This window comes from Saccostrea echinata, unplaced genomic scaffold, assembly GCF_033153115.1.
Source record: "Saccostrea echinata isolate AGI-Se365-2 ecotype Australia unplaced genomic scaffold, CSIRO_AGI_Sech_v1 ptg000057l, whole genome shotgun sequence".
In the NCBI taxonomy this organism is placed as follows: Eukaryota; Metazoa; Mollusca; class Bivalvia; order Ostreida; family Ostreidae; genus Saccostrea; species Saccostrea echinata.
Window position 1 is genome coordinate 8,427,572 of NW_026889806.1, and position 16,605 is coordinate 8,444,176.

Here is a 16,605-nt window from a genome sequence, read left to right on the forward strand (position 1 = left end):
AGATATTTCCAGTCGGATATGGATTCAATTATGAGCAAATTAATTAACACTGGGGATAAGGTGGGGTTAAACTTGAAGCTCAGATTTTAGTAAATATATTTGTGAACGGAATCTTTTTAAAAGTAAAATCTTCTCCACAACAGAAAGGCCATATTTACCATGATGATATTAAAGGATCCCAATGCAAATTAATGTGGATTGAACTTATGTTATCTCAAGATCAAATGTAAAAGGGTAGGACCACAATCTGAAGACAAAATTTTTGATGGGAATATATAAGGAAAAATCTTTTAAAACAATGCTTGGAAGAATAGCAGGGTCAAGACTCATATTAAGGTTGTAGTTCTTGAACATCTCTTGTTGCATTGAATAGGAATGTCACAGCTGGGTGGCTAGCTGGCATTCTGTGCTGTAAATATGTATAAACAAACTGCAACCCGACTCCTACAACGATTGGTCAACCTAAAATGGAGTAAATCAGGCTCAAGGTAAGGTTATCAGTTGTAATTCGTATAAATCTTGAAAAAAAAAAAATTATATTCACGTATCTCTAGCGCCTGTAAGCTCCAGTGTCTAGTCTTTCGCTCCTGACAGTCCATTGTTATTCAGGATTTTAATTGTTAAATTGTAACTGCGTTACTTACTGGATGCACGTTTCCGTGTAATTTTATTTTTAAGATTACCAAGAAAACGATCAGAAAGAAGGTGTTGCTTTCATTTAAAGGATTGTTAACGTTTATACCATAAACATGGACGAGGAACAGAGAATTAATAATGCATTGAACAAAATTTTTGAGATAAATAAACCAAAAATGCCAGTTGATTCTCGTTTCCCAAAAGTGAAATCTGCGGGGGAGAACGTACTCGTTAAAGTAGGAAAACATGATCGCAGATTTTGTGTTGATTATAAATATGTTGGTAGCTGGCCTTGTGGAACTTCAGCACTCACTGTCAATGAATGTGATGTCGTCATTCCTGTACGAATTCAAGGTATCTTGGAGAAAACTCACAACCCAGAGTATGTAAAATTCAGACCGTCTGGGCGATCAGTTGATATCTGGAGTGATGTGTTGATTTTGAAGGATATATGAATCCCGTGCGTTTTTCAGAAACTTTTTACAGTTTAGTGGAGCGGGCATTTACGGAAACGAAAAAAGAATTGAACTTTACCCCTACCCTAAGAGGACAAGGTACTGTAGCAGCTACAATTGTTTACCATTTTCCCGGTTTGTATGAAACATCAATTGATCTGGTCCCAATAATTGTTGTTGATCTTAAAGAAGGAAGATTTCACGATTTTTTCAAAATCCCAGGATACGAAAAACTTCGAGACATGCAAGTGGAGCTAGCTGCCAAAAATAACGAATCGGAGGGTTTTGGATGGAGACTCTCATTCTCTTGTTTTGAAACTGACTTAATAAAATCAGTTGCGAAATCACATGCCACATTTCGAAAACTGATGATCATCTACAAACTTATTCGCAGATTCTATCTGGCACCAAAAGAGGAAAGAACATTCCCGGAAAAATACGGTTTTACTCCAGTTTTTAAATCCTACCACATAAAAATTCTTCTTCTTCATGAACAAAAAGATTTTCCAGATCCGAGGCATTGGACGGAAGAGAGGCTTGTCACCAGGTTTCTCTCCATCCTTCAGGGACTGAAAGTATACGCTTCAAATGGGTTTCTTCCTCACTACATTCTTAGCAATGTTAACCTTTTCAACTATGGCATTCCTTTATTTCTGCTTAATCATGAACTTGTCACCGATACGACCTCGTTTCTGGAAAGAATGGGGAAAACTAATTTGCTTAAATAATGGAAGAGACTTGCCTTTCATTTGAAAGGTTTCCATATTCTTTGTTCTAGTTAATTCCTTTTTGTTGTATCATTCTTTTTATCACGTTTATAACGAAATAAATTACATTTGATTGAGGTGAAATTAACAGTAAATGTCTTCCTCTTTCATACGATTCTTTATACAACCTATCTGGTTGATTTTTGCATGTCGGTCATTATTCATACCTATTTATTAGGTCATTGTCTTTATACTTAATTTGGGTACGAATTGCTTTGTCTGTTTGATTAATATGTATTGTTCACGTCGGGTATGATCAGTCGACAGGGAATGTTTACTCCTCCCAGGTATCTGGTCCTACATATATAGTTTTCAGAGGGCCGGTTTTATGCCCTGTTCACAAATTTGTACTTTTAAAAAGAATTTTGAGATTTTGTTATCTTAATCTTTTTTTCATCTATATCTGTTACCTTTTCGTTCGGCTTTAGACACATGAGCCTTTCGATTTAATCACCCATTGTGTCCCTCCCTATCCAAGAGGCATGATTTGAATAAGTTGAATCTACACTACCCGAGCATGGTTTCTTGTATATATGACTCAATCATGGCTTTGTTTTTTTTTTTTTTTGAGAAGATTTTTTAAATCAAAATTGTCCTACATATTCATATGTAATATACTGGTCACCCAATGTCGCCCTACCCTATCACGTTTTGAACAAAATAGAATCTACACTTCCTGATGATGCCTGATCGGAAAAAAACTCTCTTGAGTAATCAGTTCATCAGATCAAAAATAAAGTAAAGTAAGGGATGTCAAATTCTACTTAAGTAGTAAGATTTCAAGTGAAAATGACTGCTGCAATTTGTTAATATTTTTACTTTTTAAAATCGACATATTAACGACTTACTCCTGACAAGAAAACTCAACTTTTTCATCTAAAGCCAGTAGTCGAGACGGATTTTTTTGTTTATTCACATAAAAGTTAAATCCCAATTCCTTACTAGATTGACTTTCAAGTATATAAACCTTACCAACCATCCAATAACAAATACTCAAAAATCTATAATGCGCCAATTTAATTTAGTATATCGGTATCATTTTACTAGAAATAAAACATCGGTTATCATAACTGTATATCTTTACATTTAAGTGTAAACTAAGTATAAAACATTAAAGCAATTCGATTTTAAATTTACAAAGAAGTAATACTAATAATATATATCAAAAATAAATATAAATATCGGCTTGTTGCTCAAGCAAACCTTTTTAAGAACAAAAATGTATCTTTTCTCAATCTGCTGAAGAAGACTTTTTATAGAGATAGCACTATTGAAACAGGAACATTGTTAATCGGAAATACAACAATTCCTCTACCAAGAGAAATATTGGTTCGAATATGTACATGTATAAATTGCGAACAAAAAATTTCTTATATACAAGAATGAATACACAATAATAATGCTCTTCGATACAATACTCGAATTCTTAGTCAATTGTAACGTTTGAAAACATGCAACCTTCCTTTAATGATAAAAACTTTTAAATCTTTCAATAAAATTTGTCTTAAAAATATCAAACACGAAAGTAAAGTCAAGCGATACGACTTACATAATGATAGTCTCTAATCCTTTAATGTGTTAGATAATTTGTATATATTCTACTCATATGAATATGTATGACACTTTGATTCGATACGCCAGAGCGTATTTCTAATACGAGGTACGCTATTGACAAACAAGTTGATGAAACAAAAATATCAGCAGTCTTGTAGACATCATTCGTAAGTTCTATGGTCGATACAATGACCTTGTCATCAAATACAATCTATCATTAAGTCAAATGCTGACTGACTTTTTTCATACTAATTGTTAGGCCATTATGTACACACTGAATTGTCGACGCATTTTTCAGTTATTTCCCGATCATGACAATGAGGACACGGCTGGTGTGACCGGTCGGCAGGGGATGCTCACTCTTCCATGGCCCCAACTCTGATGTCTTAGAGCTCCGTGTTTGCTCTGCTCTTATTTTGTAATGTTTAATGGACTTTTGAGCTCGAACACCGTTCGTTGTCTCCACATATTTCATTTCAATTTATACAGGTGTAGTCTCTTTACATGGTGTGTATATGGTTTTTAAAGGCAAAGGTCTTGGAGCGTAAATCCCTTTACATGGGATGTAAATGTTTTATAAAGACCTCAGTGCGTGTAGTCCCTCCACATGGTGTAAGTGGTTTATAGAGGTCTTGGAGCGTGTAGTCCCTCTTCATGGTGTGTAAGTGGTGGAACGTGCTTCACTCCCTCTGCAGACCAGTCCGACAGCAATGTGGGTGACTTATGCTTGAAATAAGTCAATCTCTGAGAAATATTGTGGGATGCATTTCTTCCCAAATGAGTCAGCACCATTATCACTTGTCTGTTGGAAAAATTCGAATTTTAGTTTCTATTTTTAATGGAAACCCATCCGATTAATCATAATTCTTCTTTAATCTAATAATAAAACAATATCAAATTCATATTTCTAATTCTGAATTTACAAAAGAGCAAAATATTACATCTAACTATTCAATGATGGATTCTTTAAATTAATATAAAGTAAGTCTACTACAGTGGACACCGCCTTACAGCTGTCTTAAATTACCAGTGTGAAGAAAAGCGAGTGGCGAGACTACCAAGAGTGACATCACAGTAGGACTGTCTACAATCACACTTACCTGTGTAGTGGAGGGATTGATTCAAGTGTGGTGAGACTACCATGAGTGGACACCACATTTGCACTGTCTACACAATCATACTTACCTGTGTAGTGGAGGGAAAAGAGTCAACAGCGGTGAGACTACCACGAGTGGCCACCACATTAGCACTGTCTATAACACTTACCTGTGTAGTGGAGGGATGGAGTCAAGAGTAGTGAGACTACCACGAGTAGACACCACATTAGAACTATCCACACAATCACACTTACCTGTGTAGTGGAGGGATGGAGTCAAGAGTGGTGAGGCTACCACGAGTGGACACCACATTAGTGCTCTTTGAACAGTCATACTTTATATGGAAACTCTGATTACTACAGCGATTTTCAATCATAATGATACAACCACACCATTGATACAGTGAGTAAATAGAGACTTTATCACATACCTAAAAATCAAATTGCATACCGTATTTAAAATTATCAATTTGGCCTAAAGTAAAATGGTACTTTTTTTATTTGCAATGATTAGCATCACATTTCTGACGAAAGGAATTTTAAAAAAGAAAACTTTCATTTCCTTTTGATTTATTTTTACAGAATCTTTGTTTGCCCTGGCTGTTATATTCATCATCTCTTTCCCTTCACAACGCTTTGTATAATTATAGCTATGAGAAGTGTTTTCTGCTGTTTATTAGAACTTTCTTTTCCCTTCTCTTACACACCAATTAATTACTCATGACTGCGTACTTATCTTTATATGTAAAACTTACTCTCTCTCTCTTTCCCTTGGACAGAGTGAGCTGTATTATGGCATCAGCCAGAGTGTACTCGTATTTCTGCATCCGGGTTTCAATCTCTTCCACCATTATTTTTTTAGAACTATGGATAGACACTACATAGCTGGATCTGTCCTTAGGCTTCGTAGCTAAAAATACAGATTTTGCTGACTTTCAAAATGTAATCAGAAAATATTTATAAATGAAGCTTTTTTTCTGATTCCTGACCTGGATAAAAAGAGCTGTCTATCGCTTTCCTTTATTTTCATTTACTGAAGAAGAGTTTTAATATATAGGGTTCTTGCGAATGGTAAAATGCAAAATATTAACCAAAAATTAAAGAAGTCTATATAATTTTTCTGAGATCGATCACTGTTCGTTATCTTCACCTGTCACTTAGTATATCAGAATCTTAAGGCATCACTTCAGCAAAAATAAAATGACAATGAACGAGAGTTTCAGGTTACAGATTACCTCTTATTATTTCTCTCTGTCTTCATCATTAAAATTGGGACCTTATGAAGAAACTGTTATCATATGAATAAATTCAACTTATTCCTCATTATCCTATTCACAAAAGGGTCAAGACTTATTGTTAGATGAGGCATAATGCACCTTTATATACTTACACAAATTAAAGTTGTTGAACGACAGAGGTAGCACAACATATTCCCCTGGTTCCAGCATTGTGTTACAGCCCCCAAAACTTTTGATCTGACGATTGCTGCATGCCACTAGGGATCCAAAAGTCTGGACACCATCAGGGGAATCCCGGAGGATCAACGCACAAAGATCAGCGAGGTTTTTATTTTTACTGCCCCTATAAGAGGTAATTAAATAGAAGTCACCAGGACACAGGGCTTTTTTTAAAATTTGTGTGCGAAAATTGATCACCATGTAAGACAATCGCTGTACTATTTTGCCTGCTCTTTTGGATATACTTTGTCCAAAAACTCATCAAACCTGCTTAAGGATAAATAACAAAAACAAACTTTATTTCAGAAATCAGCAATATTTCCCATAGATATATATTCAAATAGGTAACCTGAATACAAATGTTTGCGAGGTAAAGTGGGAGGATTTGGCAAGATTTTATCACAATGTTAAAAATGTGTTCAAAATCTTGTATAGAATTACATAGAAACTTGTGTTATGTATCCTTAATTCAGAAAAGATAAACATTTATTTATTTAAGGAATGAATTTAATAGCTACTCAAGTTATACTGTAATAAAACCCGGATAGGACAGTTCATATAAAGCTGTTTATAAAAAAAAAAGAAGTAAAATTTATCCAGCCTTGGTTATACAAGTATCATTTGGGGAAAATTAAATTTATTCCTTAAAATTTAATTTCCTTCCAGTAAGAGTAAAGAATATGGGTATTTTTCTTTCAAAAATACCGTCAATTCCTACAAATTTTAAATGTAATGCCAAGCGTATTGATACGTTTTAGAACTAAGTATTTGTGACATATGCAACACAGCTTATATGATATAAACTATTTGTTATCCGATGAAATTGCGCGTTACAACCAGAATTAAATTATATGGAAATATTTTTTGACATTGAGAATCTTTCTGATTGAAGAATTCTGACAGTCAATGTAGTTCACTCTAAGCCTCATACCTGACACCGTTCTGAAACACACCAACTTCAACCTCTGTAGTTTTGGACACAGTCAACTTCACCATTTTGAAAACCTCACTCGCATTGGTTGGGAATATTCCCTCCAATCGGATTTCTCTCCAATCAGGACGAATCTTACATATCTCTACACTGTCAAAGTATCTAAATCAAAAAATGATAACATCATTTATCATTGCTGGTTATTTAAAGTCATATATGGCGTATTTTTTGATAAGTTCAGATAATCAAACTTAAAAGATCCTTCTATTTGTTTTATTACTTAATATAAAGATAGGACTTTCCTGTAAATTACAGTTTGAAAAATAAAAAAATTCACGCGTTAAAAATTTTAATCAGGCAAAATATAAAATAAGAATAAGTCATAAATGTAAATATACATGTAAGTAATAAAGTATCATTTTAAAACATCTATCGGGATATAAATACGGGTTGGTACAAGATCAAATTTACCATAAAGCAGTTCAGGCTTTATGGAATTTGATCTCGTGACCAACCCGTAATTGTATCCTGGTAGATGTTTAAAAACGATACCTTATTTCTTAAATGGATATCAGTCATATGTACCGTTTTCATAAAGCAAAGGTGTATAGTGAAAGTCATCATATAGATAATAAACAGTGAAAACATATGATAAAAATAAATTCTAATGGTTTGGCATTAGATATTATGGTTATACAATTTGTTGTGTGCTTTCTTCATTATAATTCGCACATGTTTCAAAAAAAAATACAAAATACATGATTTTGTTTCAATACTTCAGAACATCTTCAATTGATATCCAAAAGACGCCTGATTTTTCCCCATACAACATCAGATCCTGTTTCGCCCGGGTACTAATGTTGGCCCACTTGGTGGAGTTGTCACTCCAATCCCCGTTCCAAGAAAACCTTCCCCATGGATTGCGTAACCTTAACAACCTGTATAGAATAAACTTAAGGATATAAAAAAATATTCATATATTACGTAAACTTGAAGAGAATTGAACGAAACAAGTGCTTATAGTAATTAGATCATGCAGCCATAATTTGTTATTTTTAATTCTGGTTTTCGCAAACATTGCAAATAGAGTAAATATACAATTTAGAAAGTCATTAATATTAATGTATGATTATTCCTCCACCATTTTTTTCTTCTCTCTGATTAAGGGCATGAAATAAACTTCATTTGAGAAAGAATACACCAACCCGGAATGAAATATGAAGACAACGTACAGAAATCAATCTCAAAAGTCCATTGAAACAATACAAATTTGGAGCAGAGCAAACACGGACCTTTATAAACATTGGGGATGGGATCAGGTGCAATGAAGGATAGATAATATTTATAAAAGTCGGGTAAATCAACAAAAAACATTTGCTCTGAAGAGTTATTTTCCTAGTAATCATCCTCCGTCGACCGGTCACACCCGCCGTGTGCTCATTGTCATGATTGGGAAAACGGAAAACTCGTTGACAATTCATTGTTTAATTAATGTAATGACCTAACAAGTAGTATAATAACTGTCAGCCAGCATTTGACTTAATGATCGATTGCATTTGTATTTCCTGAAAGGTCATTGCATCGCCCTTAGAACTCGCGAACTGATGACTTTTAACGAGACTGTTGATATCCTTGTTTCATCAACTTGTTTGTCAATAGCTTGCCTCGTTTGAGAAATTGCTCGTATATGGAGCATGCTCTTGCCTATCGAATAAACTGGGAATATTAACCCCATATGCAAGTGATAAGGGTATGTTGTTACATAACTAAGGGAAGATGACAATGGAAAAGCTGGATTCCATCACGTTTATCATAAAGTTTTGTTCTTAGGTTACCAATTACGTCTTTTTCTAGTAAAATATTCAGATATGAAACAGACGTGTCAGACTCTTTGGTATCTTTTCTTTCAAGTTCGCTGGGATATATGAATGTAAGTAACCATTGTTAATGTCGAGTTTAAGGCTGCAGCAAGAGTCTTCATATGAATAAAAAATAGGTCTGCTAATAACAGGGCATGGAAATTCCAGCAGATTGTTGGAAGATTTGATCTCCAAAAACTAGATATATATTGTCAATCAGAAACTTAAGCATATTTTTGATATCAACTTTAGAGTATCTGTGCTTACAATCAGAATGTTTTAACAAGATAATTTTGTAAATAACCGATTACAAGATAACGAGTTCCGTTTTAATTGAAAAAGTGGCTGTCTACGATGTCAAAACGCCTGGACTTTAATTTATCGTCAGGAATGGTTGTACATGTATAAAGTGTTGAAAAGTCCTACATTTTGCTGTTATTGATTTTGGTAAAATTTTGTGATTTCAAATTTTCTAAAAGTTCCTTGGAGTTTTAAGGTATCCACATCTGATTTACACCACTTCTCGAATGTATTGTTTTAGGGTAATCCTGAAGTTTTTCCTTCACTGCTGTTAATGTTTTAGTGAGGAGTAAAGAAAGAGGCTTCGTAGAACATTTACTTGAACCAGGTATATAAATCTTTGTTTGTAAGGACTTTTATGAAACTTAATCTAAAAGAAAATTAAGATAATTATAAAAAAGAAAGTTACTGTGTTACTGATAAAACAAATATTATTTTAGTTTACTTATTTCCGTCAATGTCCTTGACATCCAGAATGGAGTAGGCGTGCTGAGCTAGCAGTCCTTTCCGCTTGTAGACCTTGTCTTCTGTCTTATCGTTACCCCCGCAGGAGACCCCCATCAAAAATCTATAAATACAACAAAAGAAAATGGCAGAACACTTTGAATGATTTATTATCTTAAAAAAATTTCCCCTGATGTTTTTAGAGGTCCATGTTTGCTCTGCTCCAAATATGTACTGTTTCAATGGACCTTAAACCTTGATTTCTGTTCGTTATCTTCATATTTAATTTTGAAAAATCGTTGAGAAATCCATAATTATTGGCATGGGAATTTTTTTCTCAAAAATAAAATATAAAGATAACGAACAGTTATCAAGCTCAAGGCTCTGTCAAACAATACAGATTTGGAGTAGAGCAAACACAGACCTTTACAAATATCAGAGGTGAGAAATGTAGCATTTACATAATTTTGTGGAAGAACGCTTAACTGACTCTTTCAGTAAAAGTCTTAAGACCCGATTTTTTAATCCTGTCATTGAAAAGAAACAGTCTATGGTAGATCCTACCCTGACTCCCTACAGCTGAGAAGTTTGGCCCAGATTAAGTTAGGGTCTACGTCTCTTTTCTGTGATCTAGCTGGATTGAAAAGCTCAACATGTAAACTTTACACATAAACAACATTTAGATATAAAATATACATATTCTTTTAAAAGACATTTTAAGGATAAACAAAAAATAAGAGAAAAAAAATAAGAAATAAAATAATTTGAACTGTCACTCATCAAAAACTGGTTTCCATGAAGACCATATGGAATTAAAATTAAAAATGTTATTCTTTTGGATTGATACAAATTTTTCAACATTGTATTTGACTCTTAGATGACACATGACAGCACTGAAATTTGGCTTTTTCTTCTGCATCAAACAAGTAAAGATATACTGTTTTGTGAATAATATAACAAAGTTTACAATTCTGTTATTTTTTGAGAAAGGAATCTCCCCTAATATGACATTGTTAAAATTAAATCCAATCCTTATTGAAGTAGTTCTGTATATATATGTTGGCTAAGACTACTCCACAATGGCAAAATATCATTACAAAATATAAATACATGTTGTATTGTTTCACTTTCATTCTTACAAAAGGCACAGCAATCTGTAGTAAAATATATGTACAAGGTTAAAGAGGAAAAAGTGACAAACTGTATTTATTACATGTATTTTTGACTATATAAGAAGTGCGAATAATGGATGTGGATTATGTGAGTGAGTGAGCGTACCGTGTGTGAGTATCTTATAAATGTAAAGATGCTTATTTACCATCACTTTGTTTAATATGAGAAAATATAAATAAAAAAAAAATTTAAAAAAAAAAAACATTTAGATATAAATTAAAACTAATTGTTTATTTATAGTGTGCTTAAAAGCTTATCTACATTTCACAAATATTGATATGTTTTATTTTTCCTATCGGATGCTTACGTTGTAATTTTATGATGTCACAGGGGGCACCTGTTAAGGTAGCTAGACCCTCTATACACCTTCCTGCTGCCAGATTTTCATAATTTCCATGTACCTTGGCCATGGCTTTCTCTATCAAGGGGACCCAAAGTTGTCGTCCTTTAGCCTGCAAATACATATATGATCATAAGATATATACATGTATAAAATACTGGAGATTACAAAATGTTCGCGACACTTGTTTCGCAAAAAAAATTTCGGTATTTATAAGTAAGCAAAAAATCATTATTCTGTCTATAGTTATAAAAAAAATATATCCAGTAATACAATTATAAAGGCGAATGATTTTTGGGGGAGAACAGTGTCGCATAAATTAGCGAAAATAAAGTTCTCAGGAACAAAAAATTATTTACAGTACACTGAATCTCGGTTTATGCATATGCGTCAAAATATTAAGATCAGTGATCAAGCTCTAAATAAATAATATAAAATTAACAGAAGGGCAAAAACAGGCCTCTGGGAACAACAGATGCGGGATCAGGTGTCATTGAGGGGTACGAACCCCCTGTCGACCTGTCAAAGCCTCCATGGGCCCCTTGTGATAAATCGTAATATTATGACAGCTAATTCTTATAGCATTTTTCTCGCCAAGTGTGCCTGTTACAACGCACTTTGAAAAATTACGCACTTTGAATTTTTTTTTTTCAAAGTGCATTAAAATTGGGACCAAGTTAACGTACTTTGAAAAAAAAAAAGTCTTTTCAAAGTGCATTTATATCGACCATATTAACACACTTTGAAAAAAAATGTGCACGGCCTGGTCAATATTCTTGAAAATTTTAGGTATGATAAATAATTATTTGAACCTAGTTGGATAACATTTCTTGACGACGTCACTTCAGGATCAGAGGTATAGACTTTTAAAAGATTTTTAGATGTTACCTTTTTCCCAAAGGTTAAATGTTATAAAAGGGAAATGGGTCTTTTATAAATAATTGAGGAATGATTGTTTAATAGCCCAATTTCGTTTCTTTTTTTACTTTATCCAGTCTGTAATAAGTTCGGTAGATGAAGGGGTCTATAAGTGACTTAAAGCATCGCATTTTTCTTAGGGAAAAGGGAGCAATTATGATTTATCCATACCATGAAAATTCTCTCTCTCTCTCTCTCTCTCTCTCTCTCTCTCTCTAAACTATCCATCTATCTATCAATCTACCATATTCATCTATCTATCTGTTGTGAACATGCATGAATCAATGGTTGACTCATTTATTTGATAGTAAGAAAAATAAACCCTAGCCACATTACTCACTCGACTGAAATTTTTACCTCTTTCACTAATAACTTTTTCTAAAATAAATCTTATATTAAGCAAACGTTATGCAGTCAGATTACTCTCTAAATCTGTAATTTGATATTATATAAAGGCTAGACATGTCAAAAAGCATGTCTTAATTACCCTGTAAATGCGGGTTTTTTTTCTTCTGAGGAATGATTGTTGATACATTTTGAATAAAAGTTATGCAGCTCGGCGGAATATTAAACAGACAACCAACGGGCTATATAGCTAACATGATCAGTAGTTTTTCAAAATCCCATGTAGTTCAACATTTTATTTTTAAAAACAATAGTTGAGATCTGAATGAAATTTTTATCATTCAAAGGTACAAGAACTACATCGCTTACCAGAAAAACTGTCCTTCTTTTACAAACTTAATTCGTCAGTTTTTCGAAAGAAATATAACAAAATAATACTGTTTATTACTAAAATCTAAGTCCAGAATTTTTGTTTTCCTACATATTTTTCAAAGTGCGTTAAGTGTTTCCATGGTAAAAAATTTTGATGTACACTCTTAACGCACTTTGAAAAAAAAATTTCAATGTGCGTTGATTTTGTCCCAAATTTAACGCACTTTGAAAAATATTTTCAAAGTACTTTGTTTTTGTCCCAATTTTAACGCACTTTGAAAAATTGTTTCAAAGTGCGTAATTTTTTCAAAGTGCGTTGCCAAAGTGCCCCCCTCCCCTGCCTAGTCCTTGAGGCAAGAATATGAATAAAACGTTAATCCATGTGAGCTAAACATCTAAAGAAGAGAAGTTATTTTGCTGTTCACAAATGATCATACAACATAACTATTTCAATGTTATATTTAAACGCTTACTATTTTTTGGAATGTGAGAAGGTTGCATTGGAGGTCTATCACTAAGAAAATGTGTTCTTAAAAAATTAATGGAATGAAAGTATCATATCCAGTCTTAGGCGCTTTTGTTTGATTTAAGTCATTGCACAATACTTGTAAAGGAGAAAAGGGAATATATTAACTACTTCAATATTCAGGTCGTGCTTTTAAGAAAAATCTACAATAAAAAAAATTGAAGTAAAATTTTAAAATAATTCATTATAACCTGAGGTAAAACAAGAAAAACTCAGTTCACCTATCATCTCTTTTATATAAAAAAAATCGAAATACTGATATCTCATATTGAATTCTCCTAACTTTAATCTACTTGGAAACCTGCTTCACAGTCACAGACCTGAGAGAAGACCAGCCGTTTATGGTTATCACAAGGCAAAAGGTCATCAATTAGGACGATCTGCCATATACCGTCCTTACAGAGACGGACCTGGTAGGCCCCTTGTGGACAGTAGGTTTTGGTCAGAATGATGTTCTTTACGAGTTCTGGACGCTCCGCCAACACGGCTAAGGCACTAAGAAACCTGGAACGAAGAAAAATTGTTTGTGAAAATGGGCGAAATCAAAAGACAACCAATCTTGATTTCCTCTAAAGCTACGCAGATCATTTTCATAAAAGGAATTGTACATAACAAATTTCAAACGTGTCAGTTACATGCTGGCTGACGTTTTTCATTCTTATTGTTAGGCCATTATTTACACACTGAATTTTCGAAGGATTTTTCCGTTATTTCTCGATCATGACAAGGAGCACACGGCGGGTGTGACCGGTCGGCAGGGGATGCTCACTCCTCCATGGCACCTGATCCCACCTCTGATGTCTTAGAGGTCCGTGTTTGCTCTGCTCCTATTTGTAATGTTTAATGCATGACTTTTGAGCTTGACTACTGTTCGTTATCTCCATATATTTCATTACATATAATATAACAAAGGGGATAGAGGTCTCAGTGTAATCTTTTTAAAATATCAATTTTAAGACGTTGTACAAATGAAATATGAGGATAATGAACAGTAATTAAACTTAAAGGTCCAATGAAACAATACAAATCAGGAGCAGAGCAAACAGAGACCTCTGAAAAATATCAGAGGTGGGATCAGGTGTCATGGCGGAGTAAGCATCCCCTGTCCACCGGGCACATCCGTCGTGTGACCATTGTCATGATCCAGAAAATGGAAAAAATTCGTAGACAATTCCGTGTGTAAATAATGGCCTAACAATGAAAAACGTCAGTCAGTATTTGACTTATTGATAGATTGTATTTGCTAACAAAGTCATTGTATCTACCATAGAACTTGCAAAATGATGACTTTAAACGAGACTTGATATCCTTGTTTCATCAACTTGTTAGTCAGTAGTTTGCCTCGTTTTAGAAACTGCTCGTACGTGGAGCATGCTGTTGCGTATCGAATCTACTGATAGATATAAACCCCATATGCAAGTGACAAGGGTATTTTGCTACATAAATAAGGGAAGTTGGCGAGTCAGTTTGCCATAAATTTTATATTTTAGATAAGTTATTTGCTTATACGTGTATAATTATACGTATAGATTGCTATTTTGAGTTACAAAAAGTGCATCTGATTTGTTAATATCTCTAAAGACAACCGATTACTGCGTCTGTACTTACCAACAGTTTCCCAGCTGTCCCTGAGAGATGTCATTTGGTAACGGGGTCTTACACACTTCCCACTTGTCCTTTTCATTCCCTATTTCTGTTGGTCGCAGCCATTGGATAGGAGTCTTTATGAAGGGTTTGTCCTGATTGATAAATATGGACCTTGAAATGGGCGGGAAGGAATCGTCAATAAAGTGATTGTGGTGCTGAATCGGATGATAATAAAATATAATTGGGATTTTTTTATTGTTCAAGTAAACCAAAGATACCAAATAAATCATAATTTTCAAAACTTGGTAGACTTAAAGAAATGGCTTTTTTATCATTCCAACAGAATCACAACAGCAGGATTCAGGAACGGTCTTGTGTGTTTAGCAATTTGCATCTTAATAAACCATAATATATGATATGATATATGCCTAATACAAAGATGGTGATGTTGATTGAATTGTGTTGGAGGTATTTTACTTATATGTATGCTAATATCTCGATCCATGAGTATATCTATAGTACAGACAGATTGAGTCGATCATAAATAAAAAGATAGGTTAATTAAATACTGCAAGTTTGATCTCTACCTTCCAACAGCAAAAAATAATGTTTTGCAAGAGTTTAGACGCCTCATTTTCTTCCAGTTTTCGAATATTTTCCATCTTTGAGCTCGGCTGTCTGATAGATAATGTGAGTTTTGACTCGATGTGTTTCTTTTGTGCTTTATGACTACCACACATTTGGCAGACTGGCTTATTCAGTGTGTTTCTGTATGTACATTGTGAACATGACCAACTCTCTGCTGTTTTGTCGTTTTCCCCTGACGACTTTAGTCTCTTTTCTTTTTCCTGCTGCTTTCCTTGAACTTTCTTGTTCTCCAAGCTATTAGTTGTTTTACTGGCAGCCGTACTCTCAGGTGAAGTTTTAGCACCATCCTCTCTAACTTTCTTGTCTGATTCTTGTTTATCTGCAGATTTAGGAGTTCTAGTCACTTTTGATTCAGACACAGGTGTCTTTCTTTTGTTTTCTGTTGGCTCAGAATTAGCAGCGTCTCTTTTAAATCCACAAACTTCACAAAAAGTATTATGTATTGAGTTACGTAAAGTACATTTTTCGCAGCTCCAATATTTCTTCGTATCGAGTTCCGAAGTAGATCTACTACCATCACACATCTTACAAGATCGATCTGTGACGACATTGTGATATGTACATTTACTGCACGTCCAAAAGTTTTTGTCTGTTTTATCCATTTAATCTCTGAAGTCAGCTGATAGAATCAAATCCGTGCCTGCACAAAGCAATAGAAAATAAAAATTGAGTAAAACTATTTATCTATTTTATCTTTGATAAATAGGTACCGATAAAAACGTGTAAATTTCAGGGTCATTTTCTTCTGTACCAGCTGTATTATATATCCCATATATCCAGTATTTTGGTGGTTACAGACTCTTCAATTAGGTATGATAAATAAATCAAGGAATTCAAAATTGAGGCACATATCACGTTTCTGGAGTCTTTCATCGCCTAGGGGGTTAAAAGGGGTGTTTTCAAATATTTTATATATTCATAATAGACAATACCTTGTGTTTTCCTTACATGAAAAGCAAAGATAACAGTAATCTTGCTTAAAAGTCAATTTAATCATTATAAATTAAAGCAGAGCAATAAAGGGTCCTAAAACGTCAAAGATGGAATCAGGTGCCATGAAGAAGTAAGCTTCCAACGGTCACCTCTGCCTTGAGCTTCTTATCATGATCAGGCAAACAGAAAAATGCATAGATAATTCAATGAAAATAATAGTTTCAGAATTTGTTAGTTAATATTTGACTTAACTTGCATTGTATA

At 33.8% G+C, this 16,605-nt stretch overlaps 1 protein-coding gene across 1 annotated transcript; it reads right to left on the bottom strand.

The window, feature by feature from the left end:
- Positions 1-4,033: 4,033 nt before the first annotated feature.
- Positions 4,034-16,010, bottom strand: LOC133174111 (calpain-D-like). The gene is made up of 12 exons (XM_061309152.1): positions 15,348-16,010; positions 14,782-14,975; positions 13,494-13,677; positions 10,980-11,124; positions 10,064-10,133; positions 9,501-9,623; positions 7,673-7,834; positions 6,897-7,058; positions 5,899-6,089; positions 5,264-5,418; positions 4,764-4,939; positions 4,034-4,214 (listed from the first exon to the last, which is right to left on the bottom strand). Exons 1-12 carry the CDS (start codon positions 16,008-16,010, stop codon positions 4,034-4,036), a joined length of 2,406 nt encoding a protein of 801 aa, XP_061165136.1.
- Between the last annotated feature and the right edge of the window lie 595 nt (positions 16,011-16,605).